This window comes from Sinocyclocheilus grahami, unplaced genomic scaffold (assembly GCF_001515645.1).
Source record: "Sinocyclocheilus grahami isolate Dianchi unplaced genomic scaffold, SAMN03320097.WGS_v1.1 scaffold134.1, whole genome shotgun sequence".
Lineage (NCBI taxonomy): Eukaryota > Metazoa > Chordata > Actinopteri > Cypriniformes > Cyprinidae > Sinocyclocheilus > Sinocyclocheilus grahami.
This window is the reverse complement of record NW_015505313.1, coordinates 3154955-3176035: the sequence shown is the minus strand read 5'-3', so window position 1 is coordinate 3176035 and position 21081 is coordinate 3154955. Positions and strand designations below refer to the sequence as shown.

Genomic DNA, 21081 nt, shown 5'->3' with positions numbered 1-21081 from the left:
CTGATGGTTACCTATTCCAGCTCCATTGAAGATAGTGGGTAGGACAAGCATTATATGGTTGGGCCAGTATTTCTTGTAGACGGCCATCTCATACTCTTTAATCACTAGAATGTGCAGGTGGGTGGCTCCTTCCATTGCATGATACAGATTAAACAAGCCGTGCTCATGGCGACCAGTGGTGGGCGTGAATATTGGGCTTTTGATGGCATCAGGATTCTGCAAACATCAAATCTAGCTTCAGTTGTCAAGCTTAGTAAAATAAACCCTTTTAGAAGACATTAGCTGTATATTGAAACTAATAAGTTAACATATAATTGCCATCATGTACTCATGGCACATTTGGCCTCTACTAGTTGACTGCTGGTTTGTACCCAGTCGGAAGTGAGGGGCAGTCTCATGCTCTCCAACTGGCCTCCTGATTGGCTGAAGGAGAAGTGATGCTCCTTGGATTTGGGAATGATGAAGTAGAGCTGGATTTCCTCTCCCAGTAGAAGATGAGAGAAGGTAAAGGCATGCAGGGTGGACTCGTACAGCTAATAACAGATAATCAACGTCCCAAAATACAGGCAGACCAAAACACACACATAATAATATAGATTAGTCTATGGATCAGAATCTCAATGCTACCATTGTCCAGTCAGATTCAAGTATTCAAGAGCGCTGTGTAATAAACTGTATTAGGGCTCACCTGATACTGTGGATTGAAACCCATATACTGGTGACACTGCTCACAATGATGGTATGTGTTGTAAGCTGCATATTTAGAGAGTTTTATCCGTGCCGTTCGCCTGTGTAGATACACATCTTCCTGCCTTCTGGAGTTTCCATCTAAAGCATTAAAGAAAAAACAAACAATTTCAATGATACTAGCCTATTAAAATAGCCAGAACTATAGTAGGGCTCAACTAAACCATATGTGATAATCTTGATGGTCTCACCATTTGAATTTGGAGTGAAGTCTGGCGAGTAGACAGTGCTGATGTCCTTGTATTTAGGATCATGGATGGTGTAATCAAAGGGCATCCCTTGTACAGTGTCTGTATTGGGCCACAATGCAATGGGCTGATGATATCGCACCAAATCTTTCTCGCAATCTGGAGAAAAAAGTATTAATCATTTCGCTGATACAGCACTTGTGTAGCATGATTCCTGAACATATCTTATGAGTCGGTTCTTTTCAGCGAATCAAGACTCTACAGTGCAATTAAATTGATTCCCAAACTAATAATGTGATTTCTAAAGGGCTGATCACTACACTTTTTGCTCCATTAGCTTCCATTCATATGTATGCAAATGTGCAAAGGAAACGGGAAGACAGTAAAGTCAAGCTCACACGAATTTCGCTGAATTCCAAAGTTCAAGTTTGGTAAACTCTGACCTGTGAATTTGTATCACGTGAAGACATGTGACCAACAGAAGATCGATACATGCAGTCAATTTAATGGACTGAATATTTTTACATTTTAGACGTATTATATATCAGCTAACACTTTAGTTTGGGGACCAGCTGTCACTATTAACTACAACGTTTGGCTCAACAAATTCCTAATTTGCTGCTTATTAATAATAAGGTAGTTTAGGTATGGGGTAGGATTAAGGGATCTAAACTGAATAAGGTCATGCAGAATAAGGCATTAATATGTGCTTTATAAGAACTAATAAACAGCCAATGTGCTAGTAAAATGCATGCTAATAAGCAACTATCTAGCAGTAAGAATTGGTGCCTAAACTAAAGTGTTAACATATGACATCATATTACAACATTTGTGGTATAATACTTACTGCAGTTGATGTCCTCCTCATCATAGATGTCCACCTCCATCAGCCTGATCAGCATGCGAGAGAGAATACCCAGAAACTGCAGATATGCCCCAGTCTTCCCCACCTGTACACACACAACAAATTTCATTTTAACCCACCAGCCAAATACTGACAGTAGCATCCAGTGTTTCAGATGCTCGTTTACCTGTGGTGGCCCACTTAGCAGCAGCTTTCGTGGGTGGAAGTTATCGGTGCGTCCTTCAGCTCGGTTACTGCTGTCCATGTGGTGGGGTTTGGGGACTGTCCACTGGCGATAGTACAGCGACTGCTCGGTGCAGGTCATCATTTTGCTGAGGAGAGGTCTAAAGGAGCTGACCCACTCTACCGAAGAGTGTGGGAGGAAGGAAGTGGACTTGGGCAGGCCACTGGAATCCACTGTGGTGATGAGGTCGTAGACGGTTTTAGGGAGCAGCACCACAGGTGGGCGGCTGAGATTGCGTGCCCAGGAGCAGCTCTGCCGTAGAGGTGAGGCCCGTGTGGACGAGGAGCTGGATGAGGTGGATTTGGACTGCCGCCTCTGGTTGGGCTGCTTGTCTGGATCCAAAGGAGTCCAGTCAGACTGAGGGTGCTGAGAGCCAGCTGGGGAGGCCTGGTTACCCAGTTTAGGGAGATCGTTGTTTACTATAGACCACCAGAGAGATAAGGTCAGTGCGAGAGAAGTATGTAAGTGTGTAAGACCTTTGAATTCACCAATTTCAGGAATCTTTCCGAAAAAAAAGCTGTCCCAAATCCCAAAACAGACGTGTTTCACAAAGCAAATTTAGGCATTCCACTCAGGATATCAGTTTTATTTAATCAGTATATCAGTTATAAACAGAAAACATTGGTTTGAAATTGAAAGAATGATGCTACAACTTACATTTGCTCCAAGAATTACAAGCACTTTTGTTAGGCATGATTTTAGCAAACAACCCAGTGTTACAATTAAAGGACAACTTCTGCCGACAAATAAACATGCTCATCTGGGGCAGGTAACGTGGAGAAAGAACATACATAGTTCATTTACATATACTACTGTACAGGCAATGAAACAATACAAAGCTGGTTGAAAGTTATCCTTAATTTGAATTTAAAGTCAATTTTAAACAATTACGGATTCTGATATTTATTGATTCATTGTGGTTTGGGTTTTTGGAAATGTCTCCAAAGGATGAAACAGTTCTACCTATGTGAACATGCAGACATTGAGGTGGTTAATCTCCATTTCCTCTTACTTCCTTACATGAGGTGTTGAAGGATAACGAGGAGATGCTGGAGTCTCGGGAGAGAATCCTCTTCCTCCCAAAAGCTGTGTTGAAGACTGTGTTAAAACACAGATGGCATGAGGCTGAGCTGACTAATAGCTTGATAGTCTTTTTCTCTGACTATCTGAAGGTTTGGGGCAGTTGTGGTGTGCCTTGACCACATCAAAGTCCGTCCAATTTAGCGTTTACATATACCCACTCATTTCATATATATTTAAAACAAAATGGTATATTCTCAGTTTAGTAAATACTTCATGTTTTCAGGTTTTGCAATACTGACCATCCACTACAACCTCCTCGTCCTCGTTGTCAGTGCTGCTCAGTTTTTCAGGGTCACTCTCAGACAGGTCACAGCGTGGCTGTGGCCCGTGCTGGCCATCTTGTTTTGTCTTCAGCAGGTACGTGGCCAATCCCAGCTCCTGCTCGAGAGTGGTGCGCTGCAGAGACCAGCAGCTGATAACACGCAGGTCACAGTACTTCAGAGATCTGAGGACAGAGGAACAACACGGTAAGCCTGAGTATAAACCATGAAAGTAAAGCTGTTGGTTTAAAATCTAGTCTTTTGCTAAGATTCTATTTGACCAAAGAATTTCCATGAATTTTCCATCTATAATCATTTGTGATTATTAAATAAATGAATAATGATTCATTTGGATTCAGACTGATTTACTAATGAACCATTCATATTAATTTGTGAATCGTTTTGAATGATCCATTAAAAATTGAACTTTAAAAAAATTGAACCACCAAAGCTTGCAAGCATGTTTTACTATACACTATTGCTCTGCATAAGAGCAATTTTGTATATTACACAGACATTTATAAATATTTTATAATATTATATAAAAACATTAAAAAATTTATTATTACTATGACTTTTCAAGAATTGCATATAGATATGCATAGGTTAACAGTGGTATTGAAATAGACTAAAAAACTTGCTTGACATTTTGAATGTAATAAAACTCTGTCAAATAACCTCTAAAAAAAATAAAATAAAAAAATGAATAAAAAAATAAAATAAAATAAAATATTTGAGTCAAATTGCCACAGGTAACTATTTTTCTGAGGTCTTGCAGACCTGTACAATTTCCCAAAACCATTATTTGGACAAACTAACAAAATAGAAATGGGCCTTTTAAAGCTTGCTAATTTATGTAAACGATTCATTAAAGCTGCAGTCCGTAACTTTTGGCACTCTAGCGGTTAATAAACAGAACTGCGTGCGTCTTACGGAAGAACACTGTAGCCGGAGCTACTTCTCTCTGTTTATGTCTATGACAAATCATGCAGGTACCGGGCTACTCCGCAGCGATACCTACCCGAACCAGTCTAAAATAGTCAGAATATAAACACTTATTATAGGTGTACTGTAGTGATTCAGGACAATCCAAAAACACGGTTTGGAAAATGTGTTCATGATACATGATGATTCATTATATAAATTTAGTAAATTTTGAACACAAAAAGTTACAGACTGCAGCTTTAAACATTTCTAGGAAACCACTCTTAAGTATTTTTTATTATATGAAATGCAATAAAAATAGAAGTAGATAAATGTAGATAAGCGCTGGATGCATGTAATGTTGTCTAAAATTTAACAAGCATTCTGCATCAAGCTTATTCAAATCAAAAACTTAGTTCCTGTGAGTGTTTTACCTGGGTAAAGACTCTCCAAGTGGATCCATGCCGGTTAAGATGAGGATACAAGGTAAAGCCTCCAGCTCTAGATATGTCCGAGGAGCCCAGTCTGGGTCCAATATTTTCAGCCATACCTGGAGTCATATAAAAAGCAAAAGGATTTACGCTTTAGGGATATAAAGAAGAATATGGACACAAGAATAAATGTAATTTATTTTAATAAAAAAAACTAATAGATTAAAATTAAATACCCTCAGTTGGTCCAAGAAGTGTTTTCCTACAGTGAGAGCAGAGCATGGATCCCCCAGGATGACCTCAAACTGCTTGTGAAGGCCGAGTCTGTTGCGGACATGGCAGAGGCGCTGGTGAGCGAAGGCAGCGAGAGCTGGGGAGGGGATCCTCAGGAGCAGCATGTGACCGTGACGGCTAGGACACCGCTGGGATGTGTTGAGAAGGCACTGCACCATCTCCAGCGTCTCCACTGAGATGTGCTTCTGCAGAGCCTGTAAAGCCTGGCCGCCTGCTGTTACCATCAGGGCCAGAGAGTAATGCTGGATCAGCACGTGAGTGCGAATCACTGCACTGTGTAGTTTTGGGAACCTGAGACGACGTGAGGAGATTTGTCAAGCTGCTAAAACATCATACAAAGAGAAGAAACAAGGCCAAAGTTTGGGATCCTTCAGAAATGCTGATTTACTGAAAACAAACCTATCTTCCAAAGCAGCAGCCATGCTCTCAAATGAACTGTCATATCGTAGCAGAGGAAGGCCACTTCCAGAGCGTGTCGTCTCCAGCAGCTCGGATACACCAAAGTACTTTGTCTTCTCGTGATAAAGATCCACATCCTAGGTATGCAAAAACAGTTTGCATTTTCACAATTTCCCAAAACCATTATTTGGACAAACTAACAAAATAGAGATGGGCCTTTTAAAACTTGCTAATTTATGTAAACGATTCATTAAAGCTGCAGTCCGTAACTTTTGGCATTCTAGCGGTTAACAAACAGAACTGTGTGCGTCTTGCGGAAGAACACTGTAGCTGGAGCTACTTCTCTCTGTTTATGTCATTGACAAATCATGCAGGTACCGGGTTACTCCGCAGCGATACCTACCCGAACCAGTCTAAAATAGTCCGAATATAAACACTTATTATAGGTGTACTGTAGTGATTCAAAAACAGATGGACAAAATGTTAAATCATTAGTCATGGTTAACCGCTATGGGTGATTTCAAAGTTTCAGTTTCCAGGAGCTGGTTTAAATAGTCAGTAGTATGTGGTATTCTTACATTGTTGAATCCAGAAGGCCAGTGGATTTCATTGTAAGGGCTGATTCGTGTGTACTGAGTCTGCAAGGTGAAGGGGAACGAAGTCACGTGGAGCATTAGGAAGTTCTAAAAATCGTTCTCAGTATTAAAGAATAGCAGAGTCCACACCACAACTATAACGATAAAGGCGCAGAGAAACGATATCGTTGTAGTCACTTTCAGAACGATTTTTTCCAGCTGATGAATGATAAAATTGACAGCCAATCTGTCCGAGCTTGAGAATTTAAAGCGGCAGACGAGTGTGCGCTTGGAATAAACAGACGATATCGTTCGCTGGTGTGGACGTTAATATCGTTGTCTTTATAGTTATCGTTCTTGGTGTGAATGGGGTTTAAGGGTGCAGTAGAGTCTCATGGGTATTGAGTAGCAGTACTCTACCTGAGTTCCACAGGTGAAGGACGACTTGATGAAAAGTGACCTCTGAAGGTGGAACGCAGATTAAGAACTCAACCTTGTCGAAGGAACCGAGGTCCAGGTTCTGTGTGCTGGAATCAGCGATGGCGCAAACATGCGAGAGCAGCTTCCTAGCCACGGCAAGCTGTATGGGCCGAATCTCGTGCCACTCAACATAATATTCTATTGATAAATACAAAGTGTTTACACACCCTATGCTCAATGTATATATCTCATTAACTTCATACTTGGATACTTTCAAGCACAAGTCATTCTCACCCGCACACTTGGCTTTAGGACTGTCTCCTGATGGTTCTATGCTAGAATACTGGACATTGTTCTCAGGACTGGCTTTCTCCAGCAAGGCCTCCACATCTCCATCTGATAAGTGGTATAGAAATGCACTTAAACTCTGTATGGGGAAACTGCAGCAGTGAGATCCATGTATTAAACCAGAAGCCTTACCTGGACCCAGAGAACTGAAATAGGATCCCAACTCTGCTGCCATCCCAGAAGACAGTTCATGGACAATCTCTCTCACACAATCATTGGGAGAGAGAAGACTCTCAGCTAAAGCACGAGTCTGGTGCTTCCCTGTGTGATAACGTGGATATTGTAAAATGAAAATAACATTTCAGTTTAATTTAATTTCAGATCTACATGATTATTGCATATGGTTATTAAAATTATGGGCAATACAGATAAACCATACAGACTGAAAACCATAAATGTATAATATTTTGTGTAAATAAATCATAATAAAAAAGTTTTTTAGCATTGTCAAAGCTAAAGTGATATAATTTAGATATGAAATATGTTTAATGCTATAATTTTTAGCACATTTACCAAATTTTTATATTATTACTGCGTTGTTATAATTTAAAAAAATGGTGAGATTAATCACAATTTTATTATGTTGACAGCTGTAGTTTTTAATCTTACATTTAAGTCTTATTAAATTATTAGTGTTTCTGAAAGCTAAACTTTAAGCGAGTGTTAGATTATGGCAAAGGTAGTCTCTAAAATAGTCAGAATATAAACACTTATTATAGGTGTACTGTAGTGATTCAGGACAATCCAAAAACACGGTTTGGAAAATGTGTTCATGATACATGATGATTTATTATATAAATTTAGTAAATTTTGAACACAAAATGTTACAGACTGCAGCTTTAAACATTTCTAGGAAACCACTCTTAAGTATTTTTTATTATATGAAATGCAATAAAAATAGAAGTAGATAAATGTAGATAAGCGCTGGATGCCATAAATACAAAGTGTTTACACACCCTATGCTCAATGTATATATCTCATTAACTTCATACTTGGATACTTTCAAGCACAAGTCATTCTCACCCGCACACTTGGCTTTAGGACTGTCTCCTGATGGTTCTATGCTAGAATACTGGACATTGTTCTCAGGACTGGCTTTCTCCAGCAAGGCCTCCACATCTCCATCTGATAAGTGGTATAGAAATGCACTTAAACTCTGTATGGGGAAACTGCAGCAGTGAGATCCATGTATTAAACCAGAAGCCTTACCTGGACCCAGAGAACTGAAATAGGATCCCAACTCTGCTGCCATCCCAGAAGACAGTTCATGGACAATCTCTCTCACACAATCATTGGGAGAGAGAAGACTCTCAGCTAAAGCACGAGTCTGGTGCTTCCCTGTGTGATAACGTGGATATTGTAAAATGAAAATAACATTTCAGTTTAATTTAATTTCAGATCTACATGATTATTGCATATGGTTATTAAAATTATGGGCAATACAGATAAACCATACAGACTGAAAACCATAAATGTATAATATTTTGTGTAAATAAATCATAATAAAAAAGTTTTTTAGCATTGTCAAAGCTAAAGTGATATAATTTAGATATGAAATATGTATAATGCTATAATTTTTAGCACATTTACCAAATTTTTATATTATTACTGCGTTGTTATAATTTAAAAAAATGGTGAGATTAATCACAATTTTATTATGTTGACAGCTGTAGTTTTTAATCTTACATTTAACGGTTGTTCAAAAAACACATTATTTTTCACATATTTTACATTATTACAAAACCTCTCTCCTCAGTCTGGCATGAACGTCTCGAATAGTTCCTGTATCAAATGAAGATGAAATTTTTTAGATTAATCAAATTAATCTGTTTTTTTTTAACAGTGTTATGGTTAAAGTGTTAAACGTCAGATTTTAAATATGTTTAATGTGAAAATGTTTAACACCGAATTTAAATATTTTTACTGCTTTGCTTTTCTTTCTAAATAAATCATTATATTAATCACAATTACTTTATTATTCTGATCGCTGTCGTTTTTAACTTTAAGCCAGTGATATTTTATTATTATTTATATAATATTATAGGATGTTTTTCATTTTGAATTAGCTTTTATTTGCATATTTTCAGTTTTTTTCATTTAGTTTGTTGTAGTTTAGTTTTAGTAATTTTGAGCATTTTTTCTATTTCTGTTTAGCTTTAATTTATATTTATTTCAGTTTTAGTTTGTCATTTTAGTACAGCAAAAAACTTTGTTGCCTTGGCAACTAACTCAAATAAAACAGGAACATTTTTCATCTAATATTTAACAACACTGATGCAAGGAATTAATGTGCATAAAGCAAAGTTTAAAAAGTTAATATTATATAATATTTTAATCAAGTGCTTTTGTTTAAGTGCACTGTGACAAAAGGGCATCTTTATGATATTGTGCTTTATATTTTGCTCAAACAGTACAAATTGATCTTTTTTACATGGAAATATAGCTGCCTTTATATTTTAAGAAGGGACTCATCATAATCGAGGTCTCTGGCATCAAAATGTTTACTGTTGGGCTTAAACAGACTGTGTGGAAGGTGCATGAAATACTATTGTTCTCACCAAGCTGCACTAGATAGTAGACAGTCAGCAGGATGAGCATCTCTGTGGAGATGGGCTGCATAGGAGCGGTGCCGTACTGCTCGTAGACTCGTGGGAGGTTCTGGGAATTGCGATAGCATTTCTGCAGCAGGCCACTCACCAGCACATCCCCGAGGTTCCCACACAAATGTGGCAGTGTCCCGTGTCCTACAGACAAAAGCACACACACAAACACGGTCTAGCTGAACAGCTGGCCCAAGATAAAGTGGTGGGAACCACTATCGGATACATTTCACGTTTCACGGTAGACAAAACAGATACAACCCACAGAAAACAAAAAATTGTTTACGTGTCTAGGTTGATCCTATATATTTTTTTGTTATTTCTAAAAATCTATAAACATTTTCACTATTTAAAGCACACAACGTGTAATTAATTTTTATTTTGCAATGTAATTTTGTAAATATTCATTACAGAAACTGGCATTATTGTAAATAGGAGTCTGAAATGTACATATCTTTGTCATTGGTGAAAAACAGAAAGCAAAAACAAAACAATGTTGAGTTTTTACCTTTAAAAATGACCGGTCGTAATCCACAAGTCTGGAGCAGGTGATCAGGCACTGTGACAGACTCCCCAGGTGCAAGGTGCGGCGAGGACCCCATAGACAAACACCCAGATGCCCCACTATCCGCTGAGGACAAACACATCCACACTTACATTATTATAGCCGATATATTAGAAAGTAGCCTAAGAGCAAACACACACACACACACACACATTCTTAATAACCGCCGTCCCCAAAAGCAATCACAATACTACATCTCTTATTTCAGTGATTCCTAACCTGGAGTGCGTCAAAGTTTGCAAGAGGCACACTTTTCATATCAATTTGACATTAACAAATAAGTATGTTGGGCAAAAGGTTGGGAACCACTGTCTTATGCAATACTCTGAAACCCTCTTGCTATTATAAGTCCTGATGAGTCTTATTAATTATTAATGTCTTTGCCACCCATTCTTAACACACTGTGTGTTTCCTACCTGCGTGGTTAATTGTGTCTAATTTATTTTGCAATTTTATGTAGGCTCACTGTATATTAGCACATATTTTTTATAATCCTACTGCTCAAAATACCTGGGATTTTCCCAAAATAACCACTATTTTGGAGTCAAGATATATTTTTGTTGTTGATATGGACAAGTTGACGAGAGTGATGTAGTAATGTTCACTATGAAGCTTACACTGCGGTGTACCTGAGAGAAAACTGATTTGACCATCTGATTTTCACAAGTAAGAAAAAAGTGTTTTAAAGCTTGTTGTTTTGCAGAACATCACAGTTATATGTGACATGAGAATAAGGCCTGAAGTTAGGAAGAACATTTTAAGGAAAATATAATTATATTTTCATAATGATTTTTTTCTTCTCAAACCATGGATGTGGTGTAAAAACACCCCTGGCCAAATGCCCCCAGAGGGCATCACTTCCCACTTTGATAATTACTGTAGTTACCATGTTCTGAACATCACATTCTTTATTTTCTCTAGGTGGTTGAATACAAATATTTGGACTTTATATCTAAAAATTACCTCAACTTAGCATCAGCAAGCTTGTTAGTTAGACAGTTAGCATCAGCTAACAATATTTACTTATTTTCAGTATGGTTATGAATAAACATTCATATCTGTCTACTCTAACAATATAAAAATGTATACTGTTGATAAACAATATAAAAACAGACGTCACATAGGGCTAAATGCGTAGCATTTTAATAAAACTGTTAACGTTACGGCAGCGGGGAAGATGAACGTGCATTAGTTATTTTAATGTTTAGTTTTTTTTACCTAAAACATAGCGACACTGATGTTGATGTGCATGCATTCAAGTATTTCAGTGGGCTTAAACAGATCACCCTTTACAGCAGATTTAGTTCACAAACAACTGACAGTTGTGACCTAAATATGATTTTCAGATACAATAATTAATCCTAAAATTCGACATTAGTAACTTACTTTTAGCAGCATCAGTCGCGCGCGCGCTCACAAGATCTCTCGGTTCCTTTGAATTCAGTTCACTGGAGATTCGCACTAAACGGTTCATTTGAATCAGTGAGTTGTCGGCTCGAGAACAGCTGCAATCGGTTCATTCTAATTCGTGAATGAATCGTTTGGTGCGATTTGCGAACCGATTTAAAAGGTTCATTGAAAAGAATCAGTTCGTTCTTGAATCAGACACCGCTTCTTCGTCTCGGAGCACGTGATATATTATAAGGAGTAACGATGTGTTTTATGAAATGTAGTGAAGTAAAAAGTACGATCTTATGCTTTGGAATGTAGTGAAGTAAAAGTAAAAGTTACTCAAAATAAAACTACTCCGATACTTGAAAAATGTACTTAAGTACAGTAACGAAGTAAAACTACTCCGTTACTGTCCACCGCTGTAACCACCACTCTGGCAGAACGTGTGCTGTGGTCAGATCACATCATATTTTTGGCACTCAGATACAGGGGTGTACATAGCCCTGGGGTTTCGGGTTATAACCTCAAATGCTTTTTTTTTCTCTAGCCATAAGGCCTCCTAATGCTGCATAATGTATTATATCATATCTATATCAGCTCTAATTGCTAATTTAATGAAAAAAAATATATATCTAACAGTATCCCTGGTGAATAATATGCTGAAAATGTAGAAGCCAAAATACTGTGTCTGAATGAAACCCAAATATTGCTGTTCACTGATCTTTTAATACTCTTACAGTGAACTTTAGGAAATATCACCCCCCCCCCACTCCAACCCCCAACATGACTCTGGGTTAAGCCTCCAAAGTCACTAAATCCTACGTGCACCCTTATTAAGAAGGACAGATTCGTTCACAACACAATGAGCACAGTGGTTTGTACGTCAATGGAGAGATGAGTGTCTACCTGACTTAGTGCCATTGGTTGTGCTGGTGGGAGCAGGTCTGGGGGTGACTTCTGTAGGAGCAGAGGATTCTGGGGACCATCCCTTGTGCCTCTTTTTGGGAGGCCCAGAATTTGCCATGGAGCCTTGAAAAGTAGCACAACTGGTCAATAGGATTAACAGAAAAGTTGCAGAGAACATTCATCCATTCTGTTATATAACATTGTAAAACTTAGAGTCTTTACCAAGCTCAAAGTTTACCCTGCCAAACTTTTCTTTTTTCTTATGTAATTGTAAATCCAAAAACAATAGAATGTAAGTTCACTTTAAAAGCAGGTTTTGGTGTCATAGGAAGTGATTATTATGTTATACATTAACCAGACTGTAAACGTGAGCACATGTGTCCCTTGATATGCAAAGAGAAACAGAAAAGAAGGGGAGATGTGTTAAGTCCTAATGAAAACCAAAGCATCAGGAAGGAAGTCTCACATTTTACAATGCAGACAGAGAGCAGGAGAGAGAAGGGAAGAGACTTTACAGCAGCACTTTATGGAGGTGATAGTCAGAGAGTGCTGAAAGAAAAGAGAGGGATCTTTTACAGCCCCAAATGCTAAATAATGACAGACACCAACAACAAAAGAGGAGGAGGAAAGGGCCTAGACAATACAGCTGCCTCTTTTTAAAGCATTTAAACATTTCAAAAGGGATGCTCTCTTTCACTGGAGGTGTGAAGTCTAGAGGGGGGATTCGTTTAGGGACAGCCCCTGTAAAATTGAGGTTTCCTTTTTCTCTGATCCAAGCTTGAAATATAAACACTGAGTGAATAGTAGGCACTTTCGCACCGGAGGAACCTTTTCATAGTTCCTAGAACTCTTGGCTGAAATTCTTGCTTTTTGGCGTGTTCGCACCGCAGGAACTAGAAATGGTTTTAGTTCTAGGAATTCCAGTTGGGGGAACTAATTTAGCTCCTATTTCAGAGTAGGGTCTAAAACTAGTTCTATTGGAACTAGTACCCAGTGACATAAGTGTACGCTGATTGGCCAAATGTGCACGAAACACAGGCTATCCGTCATTTTTAAAAAGCCATGTAAAAATATTTACTCCACGAACATGGAAAACCATGTTTACCTGTTGTCTGCAGCATTGTGTTCTTTTCTCAGCCTTGATGATAACACTACAGGTTGTCATAGGAGATTTAGTCAGATTTTCATGCTCTTTCAATCGCATAAATTGTGCATTTACATTTAATCTCCACTACTACGAAACCCATGACACACAACAAAAACAGCTCTGAACACGGCGTCCTCCATTCACCGGTTGTTGATGTTTGTAAATGCCACAAATAAAAACGTTGTGGCAGGCAGCTTCAGGGTTCCTGGAAAACGGCCCAAGGAAGAAATTGGTTCTCTGGGAACGACACTGCTGGCTAGTTCCTAGAACTACGCGGTGTGAAAGCTCTTAGTGACTGCTGGAGGGCAGGATTACCTATTACTGTGGGCCTTCCAGGACCATTGGCCACTATTCCAGGCTGTGCTGGAGGCTGCTGGGGTCCAGGAACATGACTGCCATTGGTTAAGGGAGGGGAACCCTCAGATATATGGAGATGGGTGTTTAGATCTGTATGATGGGGACAGGATAATCATATATCAGTTTAAATACAAAAGAGATTCTATACTTGAAAAAAAGTGAATAATCATCGGACATTCTGAATTTAATAACAAGATAGACCAGCGGTGGCGAACTCCGGTCCTGGAGAGCCGCAGCCCTGCAGCGTTCAGCTCCAACCCTAATTAAAACTCACCTGCCTGTAGCTTCCTAGAAACCATTCAGACCTTGATTAGCTTGTTCAGGTGTGTTTGATTAGGGTTGAAGCAAAACTCTGCAGGGCTGCGGCTCTCCAGGACCGACGTTCGCCACCCCTGAGATAGACGGTTAATGTCTTTGCCACCCATTCTTAACACACTGTGTGTTTCCTACCTGCGTGGTTAATTGTGTTTAAGGCCGCGTGTCCTGAATTGGGAAGCAGGTCAGTGGGTCCATGTCCTGATTGTTCCTCAGGTCCAGCAGCTGCATTGCAGACTGCATGTCTCATTCGGCTGTCTGCACATAACATGAGGAAAAAAATCCATAAACCACAGTAAAACAATCCTTAGCATAAACACTGAACACTTAATAGTCTGCTATTTTTGCCTGGCAAATTAAATAGGTTGAAAAAAATAGACTGACATTAAAGAATATCACACTTGGGAGCCACATTACACCATGATATAATAACTATCAAGATAAGTTGAACAATATTAGTTAATTAAAAACATATGCTGCAGTTATGTCGCCTTTCACTTTAAATGCTCACTTTAAGTGGATTCTGACTTGGCTGTTATTTTGATTGTTCATCATTTGGAAGCATTTTCTTTTGTGGAGCATGTAGTGCTCTCTAAATATGAGCATACTCTGCCAAAGCTCTTCTGCCTAATGTTGACACGTCTCCATGGTAGCAGTGAGCTAAAGTAAGTGTGCTGGCCATCTGGACTGTCAGTCTAAGAAGGCAAGAACTGCTGAATGGGTCAGGCTGACCCAGGATGCTGAACAGGGTCAAGTTAACCTTCCTGTTAGTCGCTAGTTGTCAATATTCCATCACCAAAGCATTGCTGATGATATACGCTTGTAAAGTAGGATGCCCATTCACATGAAATGTAGAATGGTATCTTTATTGACAAAAAATTCCTGTGCGATCTAGGGTTGTGACGGTGAGGAAGTTTTCCCACCGGTTAATCGACGTGTGACAACACTGGTAATATCAGTATCACCGCGGGCGGGGGTGTTCCCTCTTTTCCTTGATTTCCTTCGCTTTTAAATAGCTTGTAAAAGCGGCGTGCGCATTTTACTTTCACTTTCAAATAGCGGCAATTCAGAGTAAAGCAATTGTTCGTTTTTAGTTCGTTTGAATTTTCCCCCTTTTCTTCGTTTTCCTTCGCTTTTAAATAGCTTGTAAAAGCGGCGTGCGCATTTTACTTTCACTTTCAAATAGCGGCAATTCAGAGTAAAGCAATTGTTCGTTTTTAGTTCGTTTGAATTTTCCCCCTTTTCTTCGTTTTCCTTCGCTTTTAAATAGCTTGTAAAAGCGGCGTGCGCATTTTACTTTCACTTTCAAATAGCGGCAATTCAGAGTAAAGCAATTGTTCGTTTTTAGTTCGTTTGAATTTTCCCCCTTTTCTTCGTTTTCCTTCGCTTTTAAATAGTTGGTTCGAGGTCAATTGCTTGAATGCAACAACAAAATACAACGTCAAACTCACTTTAACCTATATATAAAACATAGAACTTTTATTAACAAAACAAATAAAAATACACCATGCTATAGGGCAGGCTATGCCTAATATAAAATAACAAATAACTTACATAAAGTTTAAATAGGTAGCCTATACAAAACTGGAAATAAGTAAACGTATAATATATAACCAAATAAATAAGAAACATAGAACATTTAGCTTGGAGGCAAGGCATACACCTTGATGTCAAATCAAATAAGTAAATGACACAAAGTTCAAATAAAGTAAAAATCAGCAAATAATGTGGAACCAATTAAATAAGAAACGAATGTTTAAAAAAAATCTTCCAAAATCACCTTAGATAAACGGCAAAAGTCAACAGACTTTTCAAAATCCAAAATATTGCCAAACAGGCGCTTTTGCATCTCGTTTCGAAACTAAATCATCCACGATTGTTTTGTCTGTCTCACCTCACTCTTCTTGTAAGTCAGCTCGACTCACTCTCCTCACTGGAGAAACGAAATCTGATCTGTGATGCAACTGTTGTTCGGCACGCTCCATTGAGCAGTCACATTCAGTTTTTAATTGTAGTGTATGTTCTTTTACTGAACTAAATGATTTTTATTACTATAAAAATCTAAACGACGGTTGGGGTTGGTGACGTGGTGGGCAAGTGACGTAACCAGTGTTGTGGCTTAACACCGGTATCACCGTCAGCACCGTCTATCGCGGCAAGCCTAGTGCGATCTTACCCATTCCTTTCCAGCAGATTGGTGGTCCCTTGACCAGAATGCCCTGTGCATTTCTGAGCAGGTGGTACTTTAAGTGCTTCTGCTTCTTAGGCTGTGTGGTGAGCTTCAGGTTGATGTGATTGGCAAACTCAGTGAAGTAGCGGAAGCCCTTCTCTCCACAGCCCATGCAGTTCCCTGAGAAACCTACAACAGACAAGACATCAGGTGAATATCTGCTTTCTTTTATGTATGTCTTTGTGTGCCCAGATGTTGTCTACATTCCTTGAAGACCAAGAACAGTTCTCTAAAATAGAGACATAGTACAGACAGTAACCAGCTGAGTGCTCTGTTTCCATAGCCACAAGCCATCCTCAGGGGCAAGGGTGCTGAGCTGAATTGTGGTCCATAGAATCCCAAATTAAAGAGCTTAAAATGTCTCTCTGACAAATGAAAATGTGGTCCCACGAGGTTAGGGTACCCTGACCCTGGAACTGGCCCTGTGCTTAGGGCTTTTTTCCATTTCTACCTCTCTCTCTAGATCTCTTGCTCTTTTTTTGTTGCAATACACCTTATGCACCAGAGAATCAAGCCCGGAGCCATCTTTAGAATGTTGTCTTTGAACTTCTGTTTCTGCAGTAGCTCTGTATATTTCTATGATATTGCAGCCAAAAGAGGCTTTCGCACCGCGTAGTTCTAGGAACTAGCCAGCACGTTCATTCCTAGAGAACCAATTTCTCCCTCGTGCCATTTTCCTGGTTGCATTCACACTGGCAGCAGGAACTCTGAAGTGCCCCACAGGGACGTCTTTATGCATGGCATTAATAAACGTCAACAACCGGTGAATGGAGGACATAGTGATCAGATCGGTTTTTGTTGTGTGTCGTGGGTTTCGTAATAACGGAGATGGAATGTAAACGCACAATTTACACGATTGAAAGAGCATGAAAATTTGACTAAATCTCCTATGACAACTTGTACTGTTATCATCGAGGCTGAGAAAAGAACACAACTCTGCAGACAACAGGTAAATGCCGTTATTGCCGTTTTCCACATTTGTGGAGAAAATATTTTTACATGGCTTTTGAAATAAAAAACGTGAAATACCCCAACATCTACAACTATTTGTGTCCTTAAACGCTCGTCTTTTGGGTTGACAGCTTATAAAAACGTAGTTCTGGGTTTTTTAGCTTGTTTACTGTACACCTTGTCACATACAGTGGGGAAAATATTTATTTGATCCCCTGCTGATTTTGTAAGTTTGCCCACTTAAAAAGAAATGAAGGGTCTGTAATTTTTATGGTAGGTTTATTTTAACGGATAGAGACAGAATATCAACCAAAAAAATAACACATTATATAAAAGGTTAGAAAGGTTAGTTGCAAGATCTTGCCTCATGGGGAAAGGATGATCATGAGAAAGGTGAGGGATCAGCCCCGAACAACATGGGAGGAGCTTGTTAATGATCTTAAGGCAGTTGGGACCACAGTCACCAAGCAAAACATTGGAAAACACTACGCTGCAATGGACTGAAATCCTGCAGCGCCCGCAAGGTCCCCCTGCTCAAGAAGGCACATGTACAGGCCTGTTTAAAGTTTGCCAGAGAACATCTAAATGATTCAGAGAAGGCTTGGGAGAAAGGGCTGTAGTCAGATGAGACCAAAATTTAGCTCTTTGGCATTAACTCGACTCGCCGTGTTCGGAGGGAGAGAAATGCTGACTATGACCCCAAGAACACCTTCCCTACAGTCAAGCACGGAGGTGGAAACATTATGATTTGGGGCTGTTTTTCTGCTAAGGGTACAGGATGATTTCACTGCATTGAGGGGCAAATGGACGGGGCCATGTACTGTAAAATCTTGGACGAGAACCTCCTTCCCTCAGCCAGAACACAGCATTGTCTTCCAGCATGACAATGACCTGAAACATACCGCCAAGGCAACAAAGGAGTGGCTCAAGAAGAAGCACATTAAGGTCATGGAGTGGCCTAGCCAGTCTCCAGACCTCAATCCTATAGAAAAATCTGTGGAGGGAGCTGAAACGAGTTGCCAAACGACAGCCAAGAAACCTTAAGGATTTAGAGAGGAGCTGTAAAGAGGGGTGGATCAAAATCCCTCCTGAGATGTGTGCAAACCTGGTGACCAACTACAAAAAACGTCTTACTTCTGTGCTTGCCAACAAGGGTTTCTGCACCAAGTACTAAGTCATGTTTTGCTTGGGGATCAAATACTTATTTCACTCACTGAAATGCAAATCAATTTCTAACCTTTATATAATATGTTTTTTCTGGATTTTTTGGTTGGTATTCGGTCTCTATACGGTAAAATAAACCTACCATAAAAATTACAGACCCTTCAGTTCTTTGAAAGTGGGCAAACTTACTAAATCAGCAGGGGAGCAAATAAATATATTCCCCACTGTAGGAACTTTTAGACATTGCTCTGTTTTTTATTATAAGTCAGAAATGACAAGGAGGCAGCTTCCCGCAATACAAAGTCAATGGAGAGCGTTGGATTGTTTTACCCCCTGGTGGGCGTGGTTTTCAGATTATGCAGCATGTTGCTCTGTCTCTATACACTGCCTAGAAACCACTTTGAATGATCTAGAAACTGCATAGCAACAAACATATCAGTTTGTCTGTTCTTCTTTCGATTACTCTCTGTCTAGCAAACCAACAACAACACTCTAACAACCACTTAGAACAGGGGTGCCCAATCCTGCTCCTGGCGATCGACTGTCCTGCAAAGTTCAGCTCCAACTCTAATTAAACACACCTGCCTTTAATTTTCAAGTGGTCCTGAAGACCATAATTAGTTGCTTTAGGTGTGTTTGATTAGGGTTGGAGCTGAATTTTGCAGGACAGTCGATCGCCAGGAGCAGGATTGGGCACCCCTGACTTAGAACATTGTAACAACTAATGTTGTCATGATACTAGAATTTCTGGAACTTTGATACGATAACGATACCTTGAAAAATATTGATATTCGATACCATTTTTGGTATGTGTTCGGTGTGCATTTGCAGTGTGCATGAACTGGCTGTCAGAGAGATTGCGGCAGATATCAGTGTATCGATACTGTGAATAAAGAGTACTGAAACTGTTTGAGATGTTCCAGTATCATTAAGTAATGAAAAATCTATATTTTTAACAACACTAGTAACAACTATTTAGTAACCGCCCAGAACAACCCACCAACCACCTAATGTCTGTCTATCTAGTAACTCTGTCTAGCAACTACCTAGAACACCTTAACAACCATCTAGCAATGCCTTAGCAACCACCTCGAACACTCTATAAAAACACCTAAAACAATCTAACAACCCTCTAGATATGCCTTTGTAACTGTCTAGAACACCCTATTAACCACCTAGCAACTATGCAGAATACCCTAGCAACTGCCTGGCAACAATCTAGCAATGCCATGCTATGTGTTTTTTCTCTAACTGTCTTTCTATCAAGCTGCTTATATGAGGGTCATAGAAACCCAAATTATAGACCCACAAATGTCTCTCTGACTAATGGAAATGTGGTCTCTCGAGGTTGGGGTACCCTGACCCAAATCAGAGCTTTGCCATTTTATACCTCTCTTTCTCAGTCTGGCTCTTTTTTTTTTGCAATGCAGGGAATTAAAATACTGGTGCATCAGGTTCAGTGTGTCTTACCTAAAAGTGCATTACGTCCACATTCATCGGGGAGAAAGCGCAGGTCCACCGCACACACCAGAATGTGATCAGGCACGCTGGGAGATTTCGCTCCGATGAGTAGAAACCCAGGAGGGACTTCCAAAGACTCGGTGGCCATGGATGAGAGCCGAAGGTCTTTGCCTGCCTGACAGAACCCTGAAATGCACAAGTTTGTATCAGTTTGTACGGACTTTATGACCGTACTGAATCACATAGTCTGGCTATAAATGTACTGACTTGCAGCTAAAATAGTCAATATTTATCTGTTGTTACATATGGCTCATCTGATCTCACCATCTGTAGTACAGCATCCGTCTGGTGGAGGCTTCATCTGATATGGGATCGGAGGGCTGTTTGAATCTGAGCCATCCTCTTCATCGTCATCCTCATCCCCTCGACCTGTAAATAATTATTTAAAATTAAAAAAACATAAAATAATAATAATAATAATATAGGCCTATTAAAATAAATAATAAAATAAATACAAATTTAAATTAAAAAATTTAAACATGGAAGAGCTTGCATGACTTGATGCTGTCACCACATGTCTGGTTAGGGGACATATAAGATACTTAAAACAAAAAAAGTAATTCATTACACAAGGTGTGATACCACAGAAGGCAGAGTAAAAGCTCACCATCATGAGAATAAGACCTTTGCTCTGCTTCCAGGTACAGCTGAGAGAACACAGGTCTGGGCACCACTGTATTGGAGCGCAGTGACGCCTCTATGGAGTTGTGCAGCACCTCCTCAAACCGTGTGCTCTGAAGGTGTCCTGTATATGAATTCCCCATGACCTTTAATAAAATGAAGATAATTTGTTATGAAAAATGAAAAAGGACATGTGAATTACTTGTGTAGTAGAGCTTATTTGAGGAGGTGATTTTGATTGCACACAAAGTGTGCCACTCTGACTGTGGAGCCTGAAGTCAGCTCATATAAGCTGATTTGATGTCAGTGACTCATCAGACAATCAACCTCTCTCTCCGTGGTCAGTAAATATGATTACCACAGAACAAGACCGAGCTCAAATCATTTACAAGAGTTTCCAGTTTCCCGAGAGGAAGAAAAAATCGCGGATTTTTGTAGGGTGTCCAATTTGCAACCTCATAAAGTCACCATGATCCAATGTCAGGGCGTCCTGACCCAGACTGAGAGAGAGAGAGAGAGAGAGAGAGAGAGAGAGAGAGAGAGAGAGAGAACACG

The 21081-nt window shown here is 39.5% G+C and overlaps 1 protein-coding gene across 1 annotated transcript in view; it reads right to left on the bottom strand.

Moving 5' to 3' along the window:
• The window catches only part of LOC107590942 (protein GREB1-like), a 30307-nt gene that overhangs the window by 3565 nt on the left and 5661 nt on the right, over positions 1–21081 (bottom strand). Inside the window, exons 2-26 of the mRNA XM_016279902.1 lie at positions 20513–20672; positions 20170–20274; positions 19855–20031; positions 16216–16398; positions 14175–14297; positions 13683–13814; positions 12221–12343; positions 9866–9988; positions 9316–9501; positions 7967–8095; positions 7781–7882; positions 6890–7018; positions 6704–6805; positions 6405–6607; positions 5993–6097; positions 5415–5551; positions 4958–5306; positions 4725–4840; positions 3346–3551; positions 1967–2442; positions 1783–1885; positions 939–1094; positions 689–828; positions 372–533; positions 12–216 (exon numbers count right to left, since the gene is read on the bottom strand). Coding sequence (XP_016135388.1) covers positions 12–216; positions 372–533; positions 689–828; positions 939–1094; positions 1783–1885; positions 1967–2442; positions 3346–3551; positions 4725–4840; positions 4958–5306; positions 5415–5551; positions 5993–6097; positions 6405–6607; positions 6704–6805; positions 6890–7018; positions 7781–7882; positions 7967–8095; positions 9316–9501; positions 9866–9988; positions 12221–12343; positions 13683–13814; positions 14175–14297; positions 16216–16398; positions 19855–20031; positions 20170–20274; positions 20513–20669 — 4129 coding nt within the window. The 5' untranslated portion in view covers positions 20670–20672. The remainder of the gene's footprint in view (positions 1–11; positions 217–371; positions 534–688; positions 829–938; positions 1095–1782; positions 1886–1966; positions 2443–3345; positions 3552–4724; positions 4841–4957; positions 5307–5414; positions 5552–5992; positions 6098–6404; positions 6608–6703; positions 6806–6889; positions 7019–7780; positions 7883–7966; positions 8096–9315; positions 9502–9865; positions 9989–12220; positions 12344–13682; positions 13815–14174; positions 14298–16215; positions 16399–19854; positions 20032–20169; positions 20275–20512; positions 20673–21081) is intronic.